Source organism: Hippocampus comes, unplaced genomic scaffold (assembly GCF_001891065.2).
Source record: "Hippocampus comes isolate QL1 unplaced genomic scaffold, H_comes_QL1_v1.1 scaffold233, whole genome shotgun sequence".
Classification (NCBI taxonomy): Eukaryota; Metazoa; Chordata; class Actinopteri; order Syngnathiformes; family Syngnathidae; genus Hippocampus; species Hippocampus comes.
Window position 1 is genome coordinate 25,472 of NW_017805157.1, and position 27,146 is coordinate 52,617.

The 27,146-nt window shown below is 39.8% G+C and overlaps 1 protein-coding gene and 1 long non-coding RNA gene across 10 annotated transcripts in view; one reads left to right on the forward strand and one right to left on the reverse strand.

Moving 5' to 3' along the window:
• The first annotated feature begins 709 nt into the window (after positions 1–709).
• nek1 (NIMA-related kinase 1) overlaps positions 710–27,146 on the forward strand; it is a 73,213-nt gene continuing 46,776 nt past the window's right edge. For 4 of the 9 annotated variants that reach the window (XM_019868689.1, XM_019868695.1, XM_019868696.1 and 1 more), the window contains exons 1-14: positions 710–783; positions 981–1,028; positions 1,140–1,299; positions 1,387–1,483; positions 1,580–1,677; positions 1,829–1,912; positions 2,007–2,074; positions 2,173–2,259; positions 10,820–10,874; positions 14,980–15,180; positions 15,253–15,325; positions 24,610–24,755; positions 24,868–24,924; positions 25,129–25,185. In XM_019868689.1, coding sequence (XP_019724248.1) covers positions 1,183–1,299; positions 1,387–1,483; positions 1,580–1,677; positions 1,829–1,912; positions 2,007–2,074; positions 2,173–2,259; positions 10,820–10,874; positions 14,980–15,180; positions 15,253–15,325; positions 24,610–24,755; positions 24,868–24,924; positions 25,129–25,185 — 1,140 coding nt within the window. In that variant the 5' untranslated portion in view covers positions 710–783; positions 981–1,028; positions 1,140–1,182. The other 5 variants (XM_019868690.1, XM_019868694.1, XM_019868693.1 and 2 more) reach the window with 5 other exon arrangements.
• LOC109515103 (uncharacterized) lies at positions 4,183–7,949 on the reverse strand. The gene is made up of 2 exons (XR_002168111.1): positions 7,841–7,949; positions 4,183–4,306 (listed from the first exon to the last, which is right to left on the reverse strand). It is a non-coding gene; the product is annotated as an uncharacterized LOC109515103 (long non-coding RNA).

Consider the following 27,146-nt stretch of genomic DNA (forward strand, 5'->3'; position numbering starts at 1 on the left):
CGCGTGTCTGTGTGTGCGCGCGCGCGTGCGTGCGTGCGTGCGTGTGTGTGTGTGTGTGTGTGTGTGTGTGTGTGTGTGTGTGTGTGTGTGAGTGTGCAACCCTCCCCTCCCTCTTCTACCACGGATCTTGACCAATCACGTGCGGCTTTAACCGAAAGGGGGAAAAAACAGGAGGAATAAAAAAGTCGGCTCCCATTAAAGCAGCTCTCTCTTAGGAGTCGGCTCATGTCGTTCACTTCAAAGAGCCGGCTCTAAGAGCGGGTTCGTTCGCGAACGACACATCACTAGTACCTGCACATTTCCATTCAGGTGTGCCTGTTAATTGGTATCTTTGAGCTCCTTGGTGGTGAGACAATACTGCCAAAATAAAAATCTCCCTCTTAATAGTTGCATCGATATTATCATCATTGCACGACCATAACAAAAAATACATATAATAATTTAAATACAACATTTTAAATGTATCCCTTTGGTGTTAACGATTTCTCTGTTAAAAATATCATGTTATGGGTATCAGTTAGGTTAACCGTGTTGGAAATCTGGACCTGTGGTTCCCAATTCGGCGTTTGGTTGCTATGGAGAATGTTCACAAAAACGGCCATGTTGTGTGGGTGGGAACCAATGTTTTATTTGCCTTCGAAAATGACGGACAGTCATGTGCACCAGTAGAATATTGCCAAAGTTGACCATGGCCAATAAGAACGAAGCTTTTGACACACCGCTAGGTAGAACTCAAGCGTTGCAGCAGAACAAGGCGATGTCAGCTCGATAGAATAGTTAATGGTAAGATAGATATGACTCGCATAACTATCTTGTAACACCGTTCAACAGAAACGTATCTGTACATTTTACATGGTTGTGTTCTTGTGCTGGGGTTTTCATGATGACGGGGTATTTTCCACCATCCTCGTGTGCTAACCTGTAAGCTTCACAGTAGCTGTCTTGCTAATCACTCGAGATTTTTTTTTTTTGCATTTCAGGGATGTAATTGCTGTGTGTTTTCAGAGCGAAACCTGACCAAAATTCGGATTAGTAACACGGAACCAATCAATTTTAAAGTTGTTCTGTAGCCGTGAATTAGTAGCTTTTTTCTTCTTGATTATTTCTTTGGTTGATATTCCTAACTTAAATTTTCGTAGTTTATTTGCAGACGCCGTGTGACATGCCACTCTATCCATTAACATGGACAAGTATGATCAGGTGAAAAAAATTGGGGAAGGTTCATTTGGAAAGGCAGTCCTTGTCAAAGCCAAAAAGGATGGCCACCAATATGTCATCAAGGAGGTCAGCATATCCGGGGTAAGAAATACAATTCATCAGGTTCCCCTGTTACATGTTAATATACATTTTACAACTTGAATATCGATCCATACTATATCTTACCAGATGTCAGATAAAGAGAGACACGAATCTCGGAAAGAAGTTGCAGTTCTTGCAAACATGAGTCATCCAAACATTGTCCAGTATAAGGAGTCTTTTGAAGGTATGCTTGAGTTAGCTGTAAACATGAAATAATTATGCATCATCAATTACAATTGTTACTTAAAATAATTTTTTCTCCTGGCATTTGACATTATAGAGGGGGGCTGTTTGTATATTGTGATGGACTACTGTGAGGGTGGAGATCTCTTTAAGAAAATTAATTCTCAGAGAGGAATGCTTTTCACGGAGGAGCAAGTGAGTTACAAAATATGAACACTGGTCATGAATGTTCAGGGCAGATCAATTGTTGTTCCAAATTAAAGTGTGCAAAACGTGATGCAAAACAGATGATGAATGAAAAATGTGACTTTCAATACATTTATCTTCAAAATTTCTTCCCCTCTAGATCCTAGATTGGTTTGTGCAGATTTGCTTAGCACTAAAGCACATCCATGATAGAAAAATCCTTCATAGGGACATCAAATCACAGGTGCCATGAACCACACAACTGTACTTTTCTTTGACCTTTTGTGTTCATTGACACCATTAAATGTAATGATTGTATTCATACTGTCTTTTTGTAGAACATATTTTTGACAAAAGATGGGACTGTGCAACTTGGGGACTTTGGGATTGCAAGGGTGCTGAACAGGTATACAGTCAGAACTGTCAAGGAAAATGAAAATTTGATTTGGAAATCATTTCATACATTTCAAAGTGTGTTTGTCTTTTCTGTAACTTTTTTTTCAGCACGGTAGAACTTGCAAGAACATGCATTGGAACCCCTTATTATCTTTCACCAGAGATCTGTGAAAATAAACCATACAACAACAAAAGGTAATGGATCACCACTGCATATTTATCCTTTTTTTTTTTTATTTTTTTTATTTTAACACTGAACTGGAATTCCTACAAGATTAGGTTTTGACTTGATTGATTTGTTAACACCTCTTCAAATGTTTTGGAGACAGTAAGACCAATTCCTTTGTTTCTGCCGTAGACAGAACACATTAAAACAATCGATTACTCCATTGTTGGATGGAATCATGGATAGGATAATCGATTCTAAAAAGATTTGACGTGACAGTGTTATTTGTGACGAAATACTAAATTAGATGAGCAATAGCATGCCAACTGATTAAAGTCTTAGCACAAATAAAGTGCTAAGACTTTATTTGTATTGCGAATCGTTTTACAAGTACATCATTGAATAAAATAAAAATAAAACAATGAGTCTCCACTTTGCACAGCGCCCAACGTCCTTGTTTTTTGCTGTTTGGTTTCGGTGTTAGATGGTGATAATAATCTTGTGCTGCCACAGCTCCCTGCAAGTGACAGCCGACTAGCTAACATGGCTAAACACGACGCGGAAACCGCAAGTTCGATTACTATCTGGCGTCAATGCAGGACACATCTCAAATCCACTTCTGACAAATATTGTTTTCACTTATCAATAATAGGGAGAAAGACGGCAAAGCAATGCAAATAGTCCCAAAGGTACAAATTGGCATCGTTTCATCAGCAGAAGCGGATACAAGAAATAAAAAAATGCACGCAGGCGAAGACATTTCTTGTAGAATAATTACATTGCACGAATTAGAAAGTAATTTTTACCTGTGCTTAAACTATCAAATCCAATCTATCTGCCATGTTATTTGTTGGTTTGTAAAACAAAAGTAAATTTAAATTTTGACTTTTGAGATCTGATTAATGTAGTTTAATAGACTTGCTTTGTTTACTACAATTGAAAATAGAATTGTAAAAAGCTTATTAATCATAAAAAACTTTTTTTTTTTTTTAAGATGTCACACTGAAATTTCGTATACACAACCTGCCCACCGCCGTTTCCAGCTACCACCATGACGCAAGCTCTACCGAACCATGTGCACCAAAACCAGCAGACATTCAAACACCTTCTTCCCTCTCGCCATTAACTCCCTAAACAGTAACTCAAATCTACAGTGACTCTGCATTTTTGCACACTCTTGTGGAACAGTATTACCGCAGGGATCATTGGAGCTCCAGCTCTGTACAGTACATACTTGAACAATTGTCATTGAGCGATATTCCACAGCACCAGACACTTTAAAGCGCTCAGGGACTTTCTGTATAATTGCACACGTAAAGTTGTACTCTGCTCGATACTTGCACATTGCCTCACATCCGTCCTTGGGTGGTACGACTGCACAAGCGCTTTGTTACAGCTGCCGCTGTTGTGAAAGCGCTATATAAATCAGCATGTATTGTATTGTATTGTAATAGTACCTTTACATTATGGAAAGTCTTGTGATACTTATATGGCATGTCTTTATTTATCATAGTTGCTTGTTATTGCAATATTGTTATTGCTGCATACAGAAAAATGGAAGGATGAAAGGGCCACTTTAAAATTCTTCAACTTTTTGAAACACGCTAAAATCGGTCAAGAAATCAATTATACACACCCTGAACTGGTTGCAAGCCAATTGCAGGTTAAGGCAAATTGTTGAGGATTTTTGGGGTGGCCAAGAGCCATCTGTCTCCCATAGAATAGAGGAGATCCAGCTCTGTACGAAATAGCAGCTGAATCCCATCTCCACATTCAGAACCCAAGAAAAGAACAAACTGTAGTAAAGTCAACGTTCTTCAAACAGTTACTTTAGGATCATCAATGTGATGACTTCATAAATCCGCCATAGAGCACAAAGTGGAAGAAACTATTTTTGCCTCTAAAATTGAATTCTCTTTATTCACTACAGTGTTGTGAAGATAATTTGTTCTTCTTTTAATCATAAACGGTTTATTTGTATCTTCAAATATAGAGAAAAGTTCAACAGTATATAAACAAATTTATTAGTAGTAATAGCACCAGTTTTCTGACAACCTCCCTTCTCACTCTGCCCACCTTCACCTTTTTTAACTACCGTATTTGGTGCACCTTCAATGAATGGCCGATTTTAACTGTTCTTATATGTTGGGCGCACTGCATTATAAGTCAGGCACATAGAATAGAACAGTGGTTCTTAACCCAACCAGTTCATATTCGCATTCACCGAACCCTTCATTTGTGAAAAACTAAAATATGACTTTTTACAAATTCAAGACATAAAAAACGCATTTATTAAAAACAGAAAAAAAGTAAATAAAATTTCAAGACATAAGTACCGTATTTTCCGCACTAAAAGATGCACTGGATTATGAGGCGCACCTTCAATGAATGGCTATTTTGTAAATTTTTTTCGTACATTGGACATTATAAGGCGCAATATCTACAAGACTAGATGGTGCTACGCTCCTTCCATTCAACTTGAGAGGCGTTCATGACCGCCTCTCTAAAACGTAAATTAACTATTACTGTACTTAAATGAAACTACGAAAATTGAAAATAATGCATCAAAACAGAAAATCAAGCGAGGAAATCACAAAATAAATTCAATATCCCCCCTACAGAATTTATTTTGTGATTTCCTCGCTTGATTTTCTTAGTGGTTTCATTGAAGTAAGAGCTAATTTACGTTTTTCGGAGGCGGCCATGAACGCCTCTCGAGTGGAACGAAGAAAGGCACGGAGACGGCCAAAGATGTACAGTACCTGTATTTGTTGAAACTGTGAAAACCATTAATAAAGTGTGCGTTTAAAAAAAAAAAAAAAAAACACAGCTCTCCTTTTTTCAGAGATGAAAGTCCTCCGGATTTTCCCGGAATTCCGGGTTTTTCAAATTTTTATGAAAATTTTTCCGGAGAATTGAGGAAAATTTGCATTAAATTAATCCAGATATTAGTTGCATTGAACATTGAACGAAGACGCGTTTGAGTTCGTTGTATTGCTTTCACGAGCGTAGCCATATTGAGGCACTAACACTAGTAACAGTAAAGAGATTTTTGTTTGAGAAATAACGACAGAAGACATGATGACGTTTGACTAATGGTTTAGTAGAACGAATGGCAACTCGCAACAACAGTAGCAAGCGTCATTTTGCCTCTTGGGTTATACCATCTCAATTAGAACGTGTTGGATAGTCCCCAAACAATTTTCGTCTCTTTATAAACACACCTGCTAAACCCCAGTGGAACGAATAAAAGACGCAGCGGACCATCTACTGCTGAGGCTCGCTTAGCTTGAGTGGCGTCGCCACAACAGTAATACCCTCGCCTCACATTCTCATGGCCTTGCCATATCTTGGAGATTTCGAAATTTCGGCCCGAACGGAAGCCACAAAGGGTACACGTGTGTACACAAAAGGAAGATTAATCATTGAATGTCGAGTATTTGAATAGCGTTTTGTATAAACTAATTCATGCGTGATCGGCCAAGTGCGTGTGTGTGTGTGTGTGTGTGTATGTATATATATATATATATGTGTACTTTTTTTTCCCCGGAATTTTGAGAAAAGTCCACTTTCATCTCTGTTTTTTCAACAAATACAGGTGAGTCTTTGTCCGTCTCCGTGCCTTCTCTTATTCCGTTCAACAAAAAACTTATTTAATAAAGCAGCGACACAGTTCACTGAACCGACAGCAAGTTATACCATTGGAAGCATGTCTCCAGGAAGGAGCCATCTTGGAGTCGATGTATTACCGTCATGACCATACAAAAGACGCACCGGCTTTTAAGGCGCTCGGTGAGCTTTTAAGAAAATTGAAGACTTTTTGGTGCGCCCTATAGTGTGGAAAATACGGTATAAGTTTTTTTATTTTTTTTAAATTTTAGGACGTACTATCACGACAGTCACACGTTGACTACTGAGCGAACAAAATTTCCGGCAGCACTGATTGGACAAGCAATGGAATGTGATCATCTGCAGCCAGTGATGGCCAAGCGGGTGTGTCGTAACCAATTGACATGTTGAGTCAGGTATGTCTTAACCTCCATGGCAGAGGCTCCATCGAACCCCTGAGTCCGATTCACCGAACCCTTAGGGTTCGATCGAACCCAGGTTAAGAACCACTGGAATAGAAGCTACAATAGTGGCTGAGGGTGCTTTATGCATCCACTAGATCAGGGGTCGGCAACACGGGGCTCCAGAGCCGCATGCGGCTCTTTAGCACCATCTAGTGGCACCCTGGAGCTTTATAAAATATGTTTTAAAATGGAAAAAGATGTCGGAGGGAAATTTCTTTTTTTGTTTTAAATAAGGTTTCTGTAGGAGTAAAAACATGACACAAACATTCTTAACTTTTCCCAATGCTGTAAAAATGTGTAGAATAAATATTACATTTCAACGTTTCTGTCAGCGAAGATTTGCATCGTAACCTGCGACACGCGTTTCCATTAGCAGGGCGGGATGCACGGCAAGTGGCTGCTGCTGCAAAAAAAAAAAGCCGTTTCAAGTACAATTCACTAAGTGTACTGGCAAAGAGAATCTGGAGGGCCTTGAAAAGCATTTTCAAAACGGTAAACGTGAGCTACGATAGTCAAAAATGCTGCAAAAGTGCGTCCCATGCCTCCGCATAGGTCGGCATGCGTCTGTAAGTGTGTTGTGCATGCGTGAATCGATTGCGGTACGTTGGTTAAACGAAAAGTAGATCTTAGGTCAAAAAAGGTTGGGCACCCCTGCTCTACAGAATGCACTGCACGGGAAAAAAAAAACACTTAATCATGAAGGCTTTATTTATATAGAGCCTTCGCAACTACTGCAGCTGTAACAAAGCATGCTACATTCGAAATACTACGTTCAAGAAATCAGAATATTGATCCATATGTAGCTCCCTCTGAATGTAGCATGAAGCATGACATGAAGTCCATAAAAATACAGGGTTTATTCCTGGCAACCTGTGAGAACTGGTCACAAACACAGATATGAAACATAAATACAATTGGCGTTACAAAACAATAAATGAAAGACAAATGTTATGAAGACAATTGATTCAACGAAAAGGCACACACACCTTGTGGCCTCACATCCACAAGGGGCTAAATATCCTCAAAAGTCTTGCCTGGCTCCTTCTTTCTTTGTTGAGTTAGTTAACTATTCTTTTGGTATTATCATTGTTTCATAATGACTACGCAGAGCTCACAAAGTAGTTGTCTCAGTATGTGTTGGCGAATGTTCATGTTAATTATTGTCGGGCAGAACCCTTTTAGCTTACAATTGGTTCCTGCTAATAATCATCACTAGATGGCATAGGAACACTAACAGGGAAACAATTCAATGGGGAATATAAAGAGAGTTACAAACTCTTCATATTCGGGGCATCAGACTAGAGGGCGCACTGACGGCTTTTGAGGAAATTGAATGCTTTTATATCTTATAGCGCGGAAAACATGATATCTTTACTGACTTCAGTGTTTTGAAGATAAATTGTTGTTCTTTTAAGTATAAATGTTCTATTTGTATCGTCGAATATAATTAAATGTTCGACAGTTTATAAACACATTTATTAATAGTAATAGCTCCTATTTTTCTGACAACCTCCCTTCGCACTCTGCCCATTTTTACCTTTTTTAACTAATCTTGTGGCCCATGTCAACAAATGTCATCCTTAAGTTTTTTTTTCTTTTTTTGTTATGTCGCGGGCTGCTGAAAAATGGCTGCTGTGCCGAAACCCCCAGCCATAGTTTGGCCACCACTGTTCTAAATGAATATAATCCAGATGTCAATACCTGGAAATATGAGCTGTAGTGTTTATTTTTGCTGCTGTGAATTGGGAATTTCTCCATTGCGAGACTAATAAAGGTTTTCTTATCTTATCTTATCTTATTTCTTGAGTTGGGTTCATCATTTGATGTCAAACCCAGGTGTGTTCAGTTTCCAAAAAAAAAAAGGGGGGGGGGGATCGGCCTCATTATATTATATCATATTAAATTGCCTGATATTTTGCAAATCAAAGTTGGACATGCTCTGCTTGAACACAGTTACAGTGAGACCTCCGTAAAGTGTGGTCAGGCACCCAAGTACTTTTATTTCCAGTCTTTCATGATGACATTATGTTAGCTTCGCAATTAGCATGGCTTCTCCAGCTTTCGCTCTGTTAATTACTCCTTGTGATACCTTCATGAGAACGATACTTGTACAAACTTTAACTTATTTGCCCCCATGGAGGTGAAATAAGGCTGTGATTCCTGAATTTGAGCAAAACTGCAGGCACGAACAGATCGTCGCTAAACTTGCAGCAGCGTCTCGCCTCGACCCGCCGACAACCCCGCTGCAGGTGACATAAGTAGCCCAGCGAAGAAAAGAAAATCTGCGGTTGTCAGTTTCCTATTCTTTGTGTTTTGATGAGGCTCAAAATAAAAATTGCTATGATTGTATAGTTTGAAGGCTTACCCAACATGCCTTGAGGGCATTTTAAAAAATTTGTGAATAATAATTACAGGTTTGTTGTTAGTTTATTCTTTCCCGAAGCAGTACTATTCGTTTGTGTCATTATTTATTCATTTTTATTGACTCTTAATTAATTTTACTCTTAATTTTTCACCCGAGATTTATGTACAGTAACAATGTGTTATGATTCAGTTTCCTGTATAGTTGTTCATTCTGGTGGCAGTGGCTCAGCTCAAGACAGATAAAATAATACAATGCATCTTTGTTTGTACGGTGGTACCCCTACTTACGAAATTAATTGGTTGTGGAAGAAATGTATTTTCCATGTAAATACCCTAATTCGTTTCAAGCCCCCTCCCCAAAAAAAATTTCGACATAAATGTTTCCAAAAGCATAAAAATGCATCAAAATATGTAAGAAATACATGTTACAATTAGAATATTGGGCAATAAATGAGAGCTTTGCATCATGTAAAAAACAAAGAGTAAAGAAGAAAAATGGTCATTTAGCTTTTAACTGCGTCCTCATCTTTTTTTGCCCTCTTTACTTCATGTTCTCTCTCAGAAGTGGTTTTCGCCTGGGGTTTTGTAAAGAACTGATGCAAGGATGTTTGCTTAAAGAACTGATGCAAAGACGTTTGCTTTTGTCGGCTTTTAAAATCCTTTGAAAATGTCCAAGGCAAACAGCATCGTGAGCGATCACCCAATTGGTGAACACTTTTTCTGTTCATAAAATAACAAGATAGCGCCGTGAGAGTGGCTGCCTTTACAGCAGCTCTCATTTTTTTTTAAACATTGGCAATAAGTGCAAGCTTTTGAGCATCAAATCAAGTCGCACGTGATGTATTACCATATTGGCTCGAATATAAGACGGTGTTTTTTGCATTGAAATAACCCCGCCATCGGGGTGCGTTGTCATCTACCAGGAGTGTTGCAGTCAGTGTCTTGGGCTGCTCTGAAAGGAGGACATCTTCTGCTTCCTTCTGGTTGTCGCCTAGCCCTTTCGCCAGATTTTGTAGTGAGCATGTCTCCACTCCCTTTGCTCTGGTCGTGGTTTTTGGCTACTCAATGAGGTTGGTGTATGGGATTCCTCATGACTTCGCTGGTATGGGTCATTTCTTGCTTTAAGCACCACTTCGAGCGGTCTGGAGAAACGTCATAGACCGACTGTTATGTATGTAACTACACTTAAATGAGTCATGAATGACCAGCAGCTTGTCATGTCACTCTGAATTAGAGGTAAGATCGGGCGAATTTCGGGTCAGGTCGGGCCTAAAATGTGAATTATTGCTTCAGGTTCGGGTCGGGTCGGGCAGGGCTTCTCTCTCGCTGACTTTTTTTTTTTTTTTTTTTCGTTTCGAGGCCGTCAATAGTTTTGGCCATGAGAGACCCTGGTTCGCAAAAAAACAGAAGTCGCCTCATCACAACACGTACTGTTCTAAATTCTTGCAAAGACAATTCAAAGAACTCCTTCCTGTCTCTGTCTATTATCCAGCCATCATTGTTGTTCTTTGTCTCTCTGCTTCTCTCTCTTAAAGTGCCGCGCTAGATTCTTAAAAGAAAAGGTGATGTAATATAGTGGTCTATATATGACCCTGTCCCACCTTTTTGGAATGTGTTGCAGCCATAAAATACTAATTTGATAATTATTTGCTGAAAACAATAAAGTTTATCAGTTTGAACATGAAATTTCTTTGTCCATCCATTTTCTAATTATTTTCAAATGACTTCATGTAAACATATTAAATGATTTTGGGATCTCTAGATCTGTGTAGGTGTGTTGGGGAAGTGAGTGCCAGTGGGATGGGGAAACAATGGAGTCTCTGTCTCCTCAGGTTTTATACCGGTTCATGGGTAGGTGGGAAAGACAGTTTGAATGAGAAGAATGGCAGGTGGTGGTGTAGCAGTTCTGTGAGTCTGTATTTGGGATACTGTGGAGGTTTTGGAACGTGAGCGTGATGTGGGTAATAAGAAGGATGCAAAGCCGATCTTGCTTTATCGTATTTTTTTTTCAATCAAATCAGTGAGAAAGGAATACAGTATATGGCAATTAGATACTGGAACATTACTGAATGCATGCAAACCCACCCTGTATGTGTTATTAGTACTGCCTTTTGTGTCATCCTTATCCTCTCTCTTTTTTCTACCTCTTTAGTGATATTTGGGCTCTGGGCTGTGTCCTATATGAAATGTGCACCCTGAAGCATGCTGTAAGTATTCTGGCTGAGTTAATATGTACTGTATTTGCACATGGACAAAATTGTTCGTACAGTGGTCACACAAATAACATTAATCTGAAATAAAGTACCGTATTTTCCACACTAAAAGGCGCACCTTCAATGAATGACCTATTTTGTAATTTTTTTTCATATACAGTAAATATTCTCTAGTGCGGACTCGTGTTTGCGCTGTCCAATTTGTCCTGATAACAGAAATTCCTCATTTGGGAAATGAGCATGGTACATGTCTTTTATGAACCTGCAAGTATGTTGACAAAATGCACGTGTAACAACACAATCAATAAAATACAAAAATATACTGTCCAAAAACTGTTTATATAACAAAAACTGCAAAACAGTAAAATACATACAGAATTTTAATGTTTATTTTTTTCTGTCTTGGGAAAAAAATGTGTCTATTTTGGATTGTTTTGTTGGATGCATTCTTTGGTTTATGACAATGTTTGCCTGCGTGTCATACAGTTTTCTTGCAAGTTGCAAGTAACTGTCTCGTTGATCACCGATGTCTGGTAATTCTTGTGCATACTGACGGATTTTTGTTGCCATTCGCATTGCTTCCTCGCTGGATGGTGGCTTGTCATCAGGAGTTGAATCGATGCCTTGTTTTTTAAAGTTTCGTAGATTTCCGACTCCAAGTGTCTGCTGGATGTTTTTAACTTTGTGTCCAGCCTCGCTCAAACGGATGCATTTCACTCGCTCCGCTACAGTCATTACAGTTCTTCTACATTTCGATGCCATGATCTACACAATGTAAGTGAATAAAGTTAAAATCTTTCTCAATTGCAGTAAAACGCACGCCAATAAAAAGTCACTTACACGTCTTCGTTTCGAATCTGATGAATGAAAACGGCGAAGCGAACACCTTTGTTCGGTCGTGTCGAGTGGGTGCTGCTTTTAAGCTAGTGCCGCGTTCTACAGGACGTAAATCATTCACAATTACAGTAAAACGCACGCCAATAAAAACTCACTTACACGTCGTTTTGAATCTGCTGATCGAAAAACGCGAAGTGAAAATGTGTCTCAGCGTCATGTCTTTCCGTAGCATCGGGTGGGCGTTGCGTGTATTTAAGCTCCCGCGGTATGACGTCTCAATCCGGGTTACGGGTCGTGGAATTTCCGCTTACGTAAGTTCCAGTAACATGTAATATCGTAGTCAAAATGTTAATGCATAGGTTTTTGTTCCGTGTGAAGGAAATTCCTTTTCACAGAATTCCGGGGATGGGAATATTTACTGTATTGCACGCACTGGACTATAAGGCGCAATCTACAATGCATCCACTAGATCGAGCTACAGGTATGTCTTTGTCCGTCTCCATGCCTTCTCTTCTTCCTAGACTCAGGCATTCATGACCGCCTCCAAAAAAGTAAATTAACGATTACTTCAATGAAACTACGAAAATTGAAAATACATTAATGCATCAAAACAGAAAATGACAAAATAAATTCTAAAGCCACCCGACAGAATTTATTTTGGCATGTCCTTGAGCGTAGCAGCAACAGAATGATAAGATGTCAGTAAATTGGAGGAGACTGGACTGTCTCAGAAGTGTTTATTTATTCCTTTGTTGTGTACTGTAGTCACAAACGAGGAAATCACAAATAAATTCTATAGTGATGCTATCGAATTTAAATTGTGATTTCCTTGCTTGATTTTGTTTTTGTTTTGATGCATTATTTTCAATTTTCGTAGTTTCATTGAAGGAATCGTTAATTTACGTTTTTCGGAGGCGGTCATGAAGAGAAGAAGAGAAGGCACGGAGACAGACAAAGACGTACCTTTATTTGTTGAGACTGTGAAAACCATTAATAAAGTGTGCGTTTTAAAAAAACACCACCACAGCTCTCCTTTTTTCGGAGCTGCAACAAAGACGTATTTAATAAAGTAGCGACACAGTTCACTGAACCAGCAACAAGTTATAACATTGTAAGCATGTCTCCATCAAAGAGCCATCTTGGGGTTGACATATTACCGTAATGACCATACATAAGGCCTACTGGATTTTAAGGCGTGCCGTGAGCTTTTAAGAAAATGGAAGACTTTTCGGTGCGGCTTATCGTGCAGAAAATACGGTAATTCAAATATATATTTTTAAATAAACCTGGGAAAATCGGACATTGCTTTTCAAGTTTGGTTTAACAGAATTGTTTAAAAAAACATTAATGAAACAGACCTGGACAAAAATTATGAAAAGAACGAAACTGATTTGACTCAAGGGACACATTTGACCAAGGTGTGTCCTTCCACACTATTTAAAGGGTGACACGTAGTAGGGCTGTCAAAAACATTTGCATGATCGCGATAATGGCACGTGCAAGAATGCGTATCGCAACGATGTGAGATAAAAAAAAAATACTTGGAATGTATGCTGACTTTGATTAATCAGATGCATATGTGTACCTAGGGGCTTTACTCACACTACAAAACTATAGAAACATAATGCGGTGTTACAGGGTATCAAATTCCTTGCCATCCCATTTGCTACCTCATTTCATTTCAATAAATCTATCCATCCATCCATCCATTTTCTGATCCGCTTATCTTCACAAGGGTTGTGGGGTGGACTGGATCCTATCCCAGCTGTCTTCGGGCAGTAGGCAGGGGACACCCTGAACTGGTTGCCAGCCAATCACAGGGAACACATAGACGAACAACCATCCATGCTCACACTCGCACATAGACAATTTAGTGTTCCATGAACCTACCACACATGTTTTTGTCATATGGGAGGACAGGGAGGCCAGAAGAATCGACCCCTGCACCTCTCCACTGTGAGGCCGACGCACGATCCAGTCGACCACTGGGCCGCATGCAATTCATCTATAAATATTAAAATTCAAAATTTTATAAACAAATTTTCCACATTTTGTTTCCAAAGTTTGTTTAATATTCCCACATCGCCGCTCCTTTCCCATTTTGATTATAAATCTTCTTTTATATGGATTGGTATAACCACAAAAAATAACCACTGCGTATTTTATTTGATTTGCTGTGTTAGCAACCAAAGTTGCTCGTAGCCATTGAGTTACATGTGGTCATGACTTTCTCATAAGCACACATTTTAAAAATAAAACTGCGCCAAAGTACAATGTGATTGACATACAAACATCGAAGAAATTAATAATTGCAAAATAAAGTGTGTAATGCACAATTATGCAAACTCACTTCTCTCAATCTTACCTGAACTCAATGCGAGAGTCTCCTGCTCCTTGCCAATCTACTCGATCCACCAAAAACATTACAGACATATTACCCAATAAATGTTTACTTTGAACCAACAATTCTTTCTCATAAGAAGTAACCCCAAATTTCGACTCCACACAGTCCAAAAATGTAATTAATGAAATAACCCAACTGTTTTTAGTGTGTTGTGGCAGAAAGCTTGGTCTCACGAGCAGATTGTCTGTCTTGATCCAGGATAGTGATCTAAAACTCATGGGTAAAACTACTCAATAATACAATGCATCAAAACTTTATTTATGTAGTGCATTTCACAACAGCTACAGCTGTTACAAAGCACTTAAATAAAACAACAACAAAAGAAAATGAAGACAGTAAATTAAAACTAAATTGATGACAGTATCTACAGTAGACATCAGAAAACAACAGAACATTGTCAGTCTTGTATTTGAAAGCCAAAGAATAAAATGTGTTTTCAAACGAGTTTTAAAAATGGACAGAGAGGGGCTTACCAACATTTAACGGAGGGATGGACCAGCATCAGAAAAGGCTCGATCCCATCTGAGGCTCTGCTTCGTTCTCAGCATTGCCAGTAGCGTCTGGTCCGCAGACCTGAGGCACCAGGCAGGTGCATAGGGGTGAAGAAGCTCAGACAAATAAATTCTGATGAACCACAATTCAAAAGCAATACCCGATTTTCAGAATTAATGTTTTCATTTATTGCTTTTGTCAGATTTATTTGCGCCCACGTTGTGCTTTTCTTTCATGAACAGAGGGCTACCAATAGTTCAGTATATCCACATATATATTGCACAAAGGGAAGATGTGAGGGGAACAAGGATATACGGTATGCTTGTGAACATTTTTTAACGATGTTTTGAATCTGCATCTGCTCAGTTTGAGGCGGGAAATATGAAGAACCTTGTCCTGAAGATCATCCGTGGCTCATATCATCCCGTTTCTCTTCACTACTCCCAAGAACTGCGTTCCCTTTTGGCACAACTTTTTAAACACAACCCGAGAGAAAGACCTTCAGTCCGCGCCATACTAGACAAACCTTTCCTCTCTTGCAGGATCCAAAGGTTCCTCACACCAAAGGTAAGTAAGTGCACAGCTAACTAGGTCTAAATTAATTTAAGATTAATTGTTGTTTAGTCTTCTTTCATATAGGTTATTGCTCAGGAATTCCATCCTACCTTTATTCACAAGCAGCATAAAGTAGGTGTGCATCAGGGATCAGTAGGTAAGCAAAGAGCGACAGATTTTTTTTTTTCGGTGAAGTGCCATATTCTCCCATTTGCGCTGGCAATTTATTATTATTTTTTATTTTAACATGTCTGCCTTGCACTTGTTCAAGGTACACTCATTCTCCCATCCAGATTTGTGACACACCCACCATGCGTAACGTAAATTTGTGCGCAACACCAATGAGGCGTGACTCGATGACATCTGAGGGTGACCCTAATTCCTGGGTCAGGGACTTTTCTTGAGACAGGTGAATTCCATAGACATCCATTTAGAAGGTATCTCACACTTTGAATTTCAATTCAACTTGCATAGTGGATTTCAGAATTTACTTTAATCGTCAGTGAAGTGTGCACCAGTCATCTAACAGGCTACTTTGGAAGTACATGTATTGTTGTATTACCGTATTTTCCGCACTAAAAGATGCACTGGATTATGAGGCGCTCCTTCAATGAATGGCTATTGTGTAAATGTTTTTCATACAGTGGATGCTTTGCATTATAAGGCGCAATCTACAATGCCTCCACTAGATGGTGGTACGCTCCTTCCATTCAACTCGAGAGGCGTTCATGACCACCTCTGAAAAACGTAAATTAACTATTACTGTATTTAAATGAAACCACGAAAATTGAAAATAATGCATTAAAACAGAAAATCAAGCGAGGAAATCACAAAATAAATTCTATATCCCCCCCACAGAATTTATTTTGTGATTTCCTCGCTTGATTTTCTGTTTTAATGCATTATTTTCAATTTTCGTGGTTTCATTTAAATACAGTAATAGTTAATTTACGTTTTTCAGAGGTGGTCATGAACGCCTCTCGAGTTGAATGGAAGGAGCGTACCACCATCTAGTGGAGGCATTGTAGATTGCGCCTTATAATGCAAAGCATCCACTGTATGAAAAACATTTACACAATAGCCATTCATTGAAGGAGCGCCTCATAATCCAGTGCATCTTTTAGTGCGGAAAATACGGTAATACAACAATACATGTACTTCCAAAGTAGCCTGTTAGATGACTGGTGCACACTTCACTGACGATTAAAGTAAATTCTGAAATCCACTATGCAAGTTGAATTGAAATTCAAAGTGTGAGATACCTTCTAAATGGATGTCTATGGAATTCACCTGTCTCAAGAAAAGTCCCTGACCCAGGAATTAGGGTCACCCTCAGATGTCATCGAGTCACGCCTCATTGGTGTTGCGCACAAATTTACGTTACGCATGGTGGGTGTGTCACAAATCTGGATGGGAGAATGAGTGTACCTTGAACAAGTGCAAGGCAGACATGTTAAAATAAAAAATAATAATAAATTGCCAGCGCAAATGGGAGAATATGGCACTTCACCGAAAAAAAAAAATCTGTCGCTCTTTGCTTACCTACTGATCCCTGATGCACACCTACTTTATGCTGCTTGTGAATAAAGGTAGGATGGAATTCCTGAGCAATAACCTATATGAAAGAAGACTAAACAACAATTAATCTTAAATTAATTTAGACCTAGTTAGCTGTGCACTTACTTACCTTTGGTGTGAGGAACCTTTGGATCCTGCAAGAGAGGAAAGGTTTGTCTAGTGAATTGTTTAAAAAAACATTAATGAAACAGACCTGGACAAAAATTATGAAAAGAACGAAACTGATTTGACTCAAGGGACACATTTGACCAAGGTGTGTCCTTCCACACTATTTAAAGGGTGACACGTAGTAGGGCTGTCAAAAACATTTGCATGATCGCGATAATGGCACGTGCAAGAATGCGTATCGCAACGATGTGAGATAAAAAAAAAATACTTGGAATGTATGCTGACTTTGATTAATCAGATGCATATGTGTACCTAGGGGCTTTACTCACACTACAAAACTATAGAAACATAATGCGGTGTTACAGGGTATCAAATTCCTTGCCATCCCATTTGCTACCTCATTTCATTTCAATAAATCTATCCATCCATCCATCCATTTTCTGATCCGCTTATCTTCACAAGGGTTGTGGGGTGGACTGGATCCTATCCCAGCTGTCTTCGGGCAGTAGGCAGGGGACACCCTGAACTGGTTGCCAGCCAATCACAGGGAACACATAGACGAACAACCATCCATGCTCACACTCGCACATAGACAATTTAGTGTTCCATGAACCTACCACACATGTTTTTGTCATATGGGAGGAAACCGGTGTACCTGGAGAAAACTCAGGCGGGCATGGGAGAACACTCCACACAGGGAGGCCAGAAGAATCGAACCCTGCACCTCTCCACTGTGAGGCCGACGCACGATCCAGTCGACCACTGGGCCGCATGCAATTCATCTATAAATATTAAAATTCAAAATTTTATAAACAAATTTTCCACATTTTGTTTCCAAAGTTTGTTTAATATTCCCACATCGCCGCTCCTTTCCCATTTTGATTATAAATCTTCTTTTATATGGATTGGTATAACCACAAAAAATAACCACTGCGTATTTTATTTGATTTGCTGTGTTAGCAACCAAAGTTGCTCGTAGCCATTGAGTTACATGTGGTCATGACTTTCTCATAAGCACACATTTTAAAAATAAAACTGCGCCAAAGTACAATGTGATTGACATACAAACATCGAAGAAATTAATAATTGCAAAATAAAGTGTGTAATGCACAATTATGCAAACTCACTTCTCTCAATCTTACCTGAACTCAATGCGAGAGTCTCCTGCTCCTTGCCAATCTACTCGATCCACCAAAAACATTACAGACATATTACCCAATAAATGTTTACTTTGAACCAACAATTCTTTCTCATAAGAAGTAACCCCAAATTTCGACTCCACACAGTCCAAAAATGTAATTAATGAAATAACCCAACTGTTTTTAGTGTGTTGTGGCAGAAAGCTTGGTCTCACGAGCAGATTGTCTGTCTTGATCCAGGATAGTGATCTAAAACTCATGGGTAAAACTACTCAATAATACAATGCATCAAAACTTTATTTATGTAGTGCATTTCACAACAGCTACAGCTGTTACAAAGCACTTAAATAAAACAACAACAAAAGAAAATGAAGACAGTAAATTAAAACTAAATTGATGACAGTATCTACAGTAGACATCAGAAAACAACAGAACATTGTCAGTCTTGTATTTGAAAGCCAAAGAATAAAATGTGTTTTCAAACGAGTTTTAAAAATGGACAGAGAGGGGCTTACCAACATTTAACGGAGGGATGGACCAGCATCAGAAAAGGCTCGATCCCATCTGAGGCTCTGCTTCGTTCTCAGCATTGCCAGTAGCGTCTGGTCCGCAGACCTGAGGCACCAGGCAGGTGCATAGGGGTGAAGAAGCTCAGACAAATAAATTCTGATGAACCACAATTCAAAAGCAATACCCGATTTTCAGAATTAATGTTTTCATTTATTGCTTTTGTCAGATTTATTTGCGCCCACGTTGTGCTTTTCTTTCATGAACAGAGGGCTACCAATAGTTCAGTATATCCACATATATATTGCACAAAGGGAAGATGTGAGGGGAACAAGGATATACGGTATGCTTGTGAACATTTTTTAACGATGTTTTGAATCTGCATCTGCTCAGTTTGAGGCGGGAAATATGAAGAACCTTGTCCTGAAGATCATCCGTGGCTCATATCATCCCGTTTCTCTTCACTACTCCCAAGAACTGCGTTCCCTTTTGGCACAACTTTTTAAACACAACCCGAGAGAAAGACCTTCAGTCCGCGCCATACTAGACAAACCTTTCCTCTCTTGCAGGATCCAAAGGTTCCTCACACCAAAGGTAAGTAAGTGCACAGCTAACTAGGTCTAAATTAATTTAAGATTAATTGTTGTTTAGTCTTCTTTCATATAGGTTATTGCTCAGGAATTCCATCCTACCTTTATTCACAAGCAGCATAAAGTAGGTGTGCATCAGGGATCAGTAGGTAAGCAAAGAGCGACAGATTTTTTTTTTTCGGTGAAGTGCCATATTCTCCCATTTGCGCTGGCAATTTATTATTATTTTTTATTTTAACATGTCTGCCTTGCACTTGTTCAAGGTACACTCATTCTCCCATCCAGATTTGTGACACACCCACCATGCGTAACGTAAATTTGTGCGCAACACCAATGAGGCGTGACTCGATGACATCTGAGGGTGACCCTAATTCCTGGGTCAGGGACTTTTCTTGAGACAGGTGAATTCCATAGACATCCATTTAGAAGGTATCTCACACTTTGAATTTCAATTCAACTTGCATAGTGGATTTCAGAATTTACTTTAATCGTCAGTGAAGTGTGCACCAGTCATCTAACAGGCTACTTTGGAAGTACATGTATTGTTGTATTACCGTATTTTCCGCACTAAAAGATGCACTGGATTATGAGGCGCTCCTTCAATGAATGGCTATTGTGTAAATGTTTTTCATACAGTGGATGCTTTGCATTATAAGGCGCAATCTACAATGCCTCCACTAGATGGTGGTACGCTCCTTCCATTCAACTCGAGAGGCGTTCATGACCACCTCTGAAAAACGTAAATTAACTATTACTGTATTTAAATGAAACCACGAAAATTGAAAATAATGCATTAAAACAGAAAATCAAGCGAGGAAATCACAAAATAAATTCTATATCCCCCCCACAGAATTTATTTTGTGATTTCCTCGCTTGATTTTCTTAGTGGTTTCATTGAAGTAATAATTAATTTACATTTTTCGGAGGCGGCCATGAACGCCTCGCGAGTGGAACGGAAGAGAAGGCACGGAGACAGGCAAAGACGTACAGTACCTGTATTTGTTGAGACTGCGAAAACCATTAATAAGTTATGCGTTTGAAAAAAAAAAATAAAACCACAACCACAGCTCTCCTTTTTTCAACAAATACAGGTGCGTCTTTGTCCGTCTCCGTGCCTTCTTTTCTTCCGGTCAACTCGAGAGGCGTTCATGACCGCCTCCGAAAAACGCATTGGCATTTCCTTGATCGTAGCTCCAACAGTGCGATCAGATGTCAGTCGTAGTTATTTATTCCTTTGTTGTGTATTCACAAATGATGAAATCACAATGTAAATTCTGTAGGGGGTGGGGGGGCTATAGAATTTATTTTTTGATATTCTGTGATATTTTCAGTTTTGATGTATTATTTTCAAATTTTGTATTTTCATTGAAGTAATCGTTAGTTTACGTTTTTCAGAGGCGGTCTTGAACGCCTCTCTAGTCGAACGGAAGAAGGCACGGAGACAGACAAAGACGTACCTGTATTTGTTGAGACTTTCAAAAAATGAACACCACAGCTCTCCTTTTTTTCGGAGCTGCAACACAAACTTATTTAATAAAGCAGCGACACAGTTCACTGAACCAACAGCAAGTTATAAGCTTGGAAGCATGTCTCCATGAAGGAGCCATCTTGGAGTCGACGTATTACCGTAATGACCAGACACAAGACGCACCGGATTTTAAGGCGCTCGGTGACCTTTTAAGAAAATGTCAGACTTTTTGGTGCGCCCTATAGTGCGGAAAATACGGTAGCTTAAAAAATCCAATAAAATTATTTTGATCAGAGTACTGTGCTCATGACTGAACATGTTTGGAGCCGGTACATGAATAGAAAAGCGAGTTGGAACAGTGGACATTAATCAACTCAAGAAAAAAAAAACATTGAGTGTATCAACGTTGCCCAGCAACCCTGCTTCTGTTGCGCCGTGCGTACAAGAAATATTGCATGAAAATCATCACATTGAAAATAATCTGAGATGGTCCATATTTCCTGCCCACTTACTCAATGTTTGAAGACATAGAGGTTAACCGAATACAAATGGCCACAATAACTTACCAGAAATGAAATAAGCAGCGCCAACGCGGACATCGCTGTTGATGTCCAAGGTTTAATAGCTTGCAGGCACAGGCTCATCTGGCGTTTTGGATACAGCCTGTTTCCTCTTGCAATTTAAGAAAAAATGTCTCCAAAGCATTTACTTAAGAGCACAGTATTCTGAATAAATTGTTTGTAGGTATTAATTAGAAAGCCAATGCAAAAACACACGCCCCTTCAAAAAAGCCTGGAGATGAGTCATGCAATCATCATTGGTGATAACTTCCAGATCAGGGGTGTCCATTATGTCAATCGCGATCGACCAGTAGATCAAGGACTGGTCCCAAATCGATCCAAGGGGTGTAGAGAGAGAAAAAAAAAAAAACAAACATTTGTGTCTCTGTGCATCTTAGTTATGTATTTTTTGTGTTCATGCACACTGCACCCTAATCATTCTATCAGTCTCACTTTCACAAAAAGTACTTCAAAAAGAAAATAAAAAATTTGTTTGTTAAAGCGTGGCGTGTGACTGCGTCACCGGACATTGTTAGCGCTTCGCAGTTGCAGCTTGTGGCCAGAGCTGTTTCGCTATATCTTTTATCGTGATCATTATTCTCATTCAGAGTTTGTTTTGTACAATTCACCGAGGGGACGGCCAAATAATGGGAATCTGGAGGGCCGAGAGAAGCATTTTAAAATGATACACGTGAGCTACAATCGTTAACAAGCTGCCTAAGTGCTTTGCATGCCTCAGCGTCAGGCCATTGCTCATCATGGCTTGCGTGCATATGCGCGCGTTTGCGGTAACTGGTCGATCGCTGGACGTTGGTTGATCGAAAAGTAGATCCTCGGTCAAAAAAGTTTGGGTACCCCTGTTCCAGATCCATTATGCCAGTTACAGTAACTTCACAATCAAAGTGACATGTTTTCAAAATGGATCTCTATGGAATTCACATACCATGAAAACACCATGAGCCAGAAATTATTCGGGCCACCCTTGGACTTCCCTGAATCACGCCTGTATGGTGGTTGTGCACATATTCACATACATACACATAGGTTATGCAAAGTAGGTGTGTCAGAAGTCTGGACTAGAATAAAATCGAGGCCCCAAGGTGTGCAGGCCCTACTGGGGCCTGCACACAAGATTCCGGGTTGTACTTATTGTTTTGGCCAATATGGCCGCTCCATTGAATCTGGGGTGTACCTAATGTTCTGGCCAAGATGGACATCCCACTGAGAATAACCTGCAGACAAGAATCCGGGGTATACCTATGTTTTGGCCTATATCAGGGGTGTCCAAAGTCGGTCCTCAAGGGCCGCTGTCCTGCCTGTTTTCTAGCTCTCCCAGGAGCAACACACCTGCTTCAAATAATCAGGAATGTTTTAATGCTGCTTCAGAGCTGGCTGATGATCTGATCATCTGAATCAGGTGTGTTGCAGCCGAGAGAGATGGAAAACAGGCAGGACGGCGGCCCTCCAGGCCCAGAGCTGGACATGCTTGGCCTATATGGTGAGCCCAGTAGGGAGACCTGCAGCAAGGTACCAGGGGTGTACCGAAAGTTTTGGCCAAATGTCGTCCCCAGTGGGGCCATCTGCAGACACAATCCAAGGTGTATATGTTTTGGCCAATATGGCCGCACACCTGGAGCAGCCTAGGCTGTGTCTGAATGTCCACCCTTAACCCATCATTCACTATATATTCCTGCACTTTAAAGTAGTTCCCTCATTCTGTTTGGCGATTCAAACAGACATCTCATTACTTTCAACTCGACACATATCATATTACCACCATATCTGTCATGATGAACCGGCACGTTAAGATTCCCCACGATTTATCGTGGAAAAAAAAACATTTAAATTGAACATCCACACTCACTACTTTGCCGAGTGCATTATGGGTAATATCAAATGCCTTACATTTATCCTCCTTGGACATTCGGGCACCCCTACAAAATGGTGTAACCCCTTAATAGAGCACTATACAGGGAATAGTGTGCACATTCAGACACAGCCCTCGAAAAAAGAATCCATAATGTATTCTGGCCAAGATGGCCACGCCATTGGGGAGACCTAGGGATGAGAATCCGGGGTTTCCCTCATGTTCTCTCCAATGTGGGGTCCCCCTTGAAGCCTTCTGCAGACAAAAATCTGGGGTGTACCTAATGTTTGGGTCAATATGGCTGCCCCACTGGGGAGGCCGACATACAAGAAGCTGAACATTTTAAAGTGGCTACATTTTGAGTCGATCAATAATGTAGAAATTAGAGGGGGGAAAACGAGACAAATCAAACACGTTTGCAAAAGGCGAGGACAAATGTAATCAGAAATTGCTTGTCGTGAAAAGACAAGAAAACCCAGAACACATATACGTAATACAAACTGAGCCTAAGAATTTAACAAAGATAACTTACTATGAGCTAATTAAAAAAAAACGTGACGATACGAATACGTGGCAAGAACAAGGGACGTCTAGAAAATTCAAACACTTGGAGACAGGGTCATGAGCATGGCGAATGATCCCACATTGGTTTGTCGGCATGGAAGTCCTTAAATAGTGTGCTGATTGTGATACGTGACAGGTGCGCCGCTGGAGGGACCACCCTCTACTCCAGCGGAACTACAACACAAAACAGAAAATGACAGTAACTGTCCAAATCAGTCAAAAAATGTAAACTAGCTAGCCTGTCAAAAAAGTGAAGAGTAAAATAGGAGAAGAACGTGAATGATGTATTATCACGTGTGTGAAGGACGCACCTTGCACACAACTAGAATCACGGGTTTTCGAACGTTATGCCAGGTTGGGGTTGTCATAGACTGCATTTTGGAGACTCGCAGGCTGTGTGCGTTGGCTAGCTACTTCTGCCGTAAATCTATTTTTGTAGGAAGAATATGAAACCTGACGTGGGTAGTTGTGCTAACTTCTAAAAAAGCTACATTTTGGTAATACTTAGCAATGCCTTATGACGTTTTCATTGCATAATAGACCAGGAAATAAGTAAAAAATGAAGATTGACATCTTACAGATCACACTATGTCACAGTGATTGTGTAAACGGCTCACAAATTCTCAGGATGGTGCTGTACAGGGTATGTCATTAATTTGATACATATTCAGTGTTAACTTTTTTTCAGGCATTCTCTATTGATACTTGCACTTTTAACGTTTATATACACTGCCAAATAGAATGGAGTAAAATGAATGTTCAGTGGCGTGTTCCTTTTAATAAATGGAGCTTTTTGACTCATTGAAAAAAAATATTTGTGGTAAGTGGTTGATTGGCAGGCAATCTAGAATGAACCTCCACCTCTTACTTATAGACATACACAAACCACAGACTTTTTTTTACTGGACTGCTTCCAAATTAATTCCCTTGCCTAGTTTTCAGCTTACTGAAATTGTAAATTCAGTCATACTGTACATTTTGTAAAGTTGAGCCATAAGCATTACAAGTGACTATTTCATGTTATGCTTGTCATTTTGATGATTATTCTACTTGTGACTAGCTAAGCATCCTGCCTCTGGTTCCATTCCATCTCCTGCGGCCAAGATTACCACACCAGCATGTAAATATGGAGTGCCTTTAACTGCGAGGAAGGTGTCAGTAACAAAAAAACATGCAGACAGGAAGCCTGCTATTAAACATAAACCGGTGAGTAAGCTGGAAAAGTCAGACTGTGATGCCTGAGCTACACACTTGGTGACACAATTCTCCTCAGGTGTTATGTTATGGAATGTTCTGATACCCCATGTTATATGCTTAGGCCCTTGCATCCATCCACAGAAGAGTAAGTCAAGGGGAAGAAGGGAGACGAAAACAGGTACACCACTGAGAAGGCTGCGTAACATGTTTACATTCAGATTTCATTTCAAGTATCAAGTACAAGTTTATTGTCAAATGTGCTCGATGTGTAACATATAGCACAGATGAAATTTGCACTGCTTGTTGTTGTTTTGGTACTTTTGAGGTGGCAATCAGAGCAGTTCTCTCTCTGACTAAAATTATTTTGATGTGTGTATGACAGGAGATTATCAAAAAAAGAAGAATGGAGCTGATTGATAAAGAAAAACTGCGAGAGCAGGTGAGCACACACAAACATGGTTATTTTTACACAGAGAGTTGCACTATTGGTGTAAAATTTACATACACGTCTCAGATTGTTGAAAGCAGAGCAAATGAAGCGGTATGAAAAGGAAACGGTGGCTGGTAAACAAATGCATGGCATGTATAGTATAAGAGGGGTGTGCCCCAGGTTGATTTTATTAGATATCTACGATTTGAATATTCCAATGATTAGCACCATATTCATGATTATCTCCCTCACTTGATGGCTACTTTTTACAAGCCCCAATTAAGGACTCCAGATTGCTCCTTTGCACCTAAAATTCAAGATGCAAGAAAAATTTTCATCCACTTGGGCTTGTCTGACCCGTAAATTTTCAGTTTTTTAAAAGAGTATTTTTAAACATATTTTGTTGCTGACGAGCTGGTCCGCCACTGTTAATCCTGATCACATGGCGGTGAACAGAGATGAGCTAGTTGACTGAAGAGACACCCTTTTGTTACTCATTTGTTTTCACATTAATGTTGTCAAAGTTGCCCATTTACACATTGCAAAAGCAATTGTGTGGCCACATTCTGACTCTGATATACTTTTTAGTCATGGATGCAGCTACAGTATTGTGATAAACTTTTCCATATGAATGACACATTCACCGGTGTTCTGTTTAATGCTGCGTTTCATTTGCACTCGGAGGCTTACTTCGCAAGTTGTTTTTCACCAAGTGACAGTTTCACACTTTCTACATGCCAACTTCTCGAATTGTAACTTCACAATAAGAGAGCATTGGGAAGTTTAAACATTAGCAGTGTTAGCTCTGTATCTCAAAGGGCCCTATCAAAAAGTGTTTTTGGTGTAAGTGTGACAATGTGGCAGGGCATTCAATCCAAAGCCTCATTTGGGTGACAGTTGAATTGTACTTGTCAAAAATGTTATTAAAACTAGCCATCATACCTGACATGTACCAGGAGTGCTAAATAATCTTTGCAGGATTTTGTTGACATTTTCAGAGACAAAGGTTATTCCCCACCCCCACACCCACAATTAAAGCACCACTCCAAATAAATACTAATCATTTTTGTCTCGTTAATCAGAGATATCAGCAATCACTGTTAGAAATGTGGTTGGAAAAAGCATGTGTGGAAGCGGAATTTCCAGCTGCAAACACAACAGATCTGCTATTTTTTTAAGTGGATCATTAGTGTGTAAAAACTGCAGTGATGAAAGTCCTCCGGATTTTCCCGGAGTTCCGGGATTTCAAATTTTAATGAAAATTTCTCCGGAGAATTGAGGAAAAATTGCCTAAAATTAACCCGGATATTAGTTGACAACATTGAACGAACACGCGTTTGAGTTCGTTGTTTTGCTTTCACGAGCGTAGCCATGTTGAGGCCCTAACACTTACAGTAGGAACAGCAAAGAGATTTTCGTCTCTTTATAAACACACTTGCTAAACCCCAGTGGAACGAATAAAAGACATCGTGGACAAGACAGTTGTTGTCGTAAAAAATATATTTGGACGAAAAGGGAAAAACACACAGATTGGCAGAAAAAACGTGTCCGTCCGACTTCGAGTGTCGTCTCGGCTAGCTTAGTTTAGCTGTTGTCGTATGTCGTGTGTGACGTCGGTCGTGTCGGCGCTGATTGGTTGAAATCAAAAGACGCGCATGCGTACATCTTCGCGCTGACGCACACACAGCAGAAGCAGCGGACTATCAACTGCTGAGGCGCGGTTTGCTCGAGTGGCGTCGCCACAACAGTAACACCCTCGCCTCGCATTCTCATGGCCTCGCCATATCTCGGAGATTTCGAAATTTCGGCGAGAACGAAAGCCACAAAGGGTGCACGTGTGCACACAAAAGGGAAATTAATCATTGAATGTCGAGTATTCGAATAGCGTTTTGTGTAACTAATTCATGCGTGATCGGCCAAGTGTGTGTGTGTGTGTGTGTGTGTGTGGGTGTGTGTGTGTGTGTGTGTCT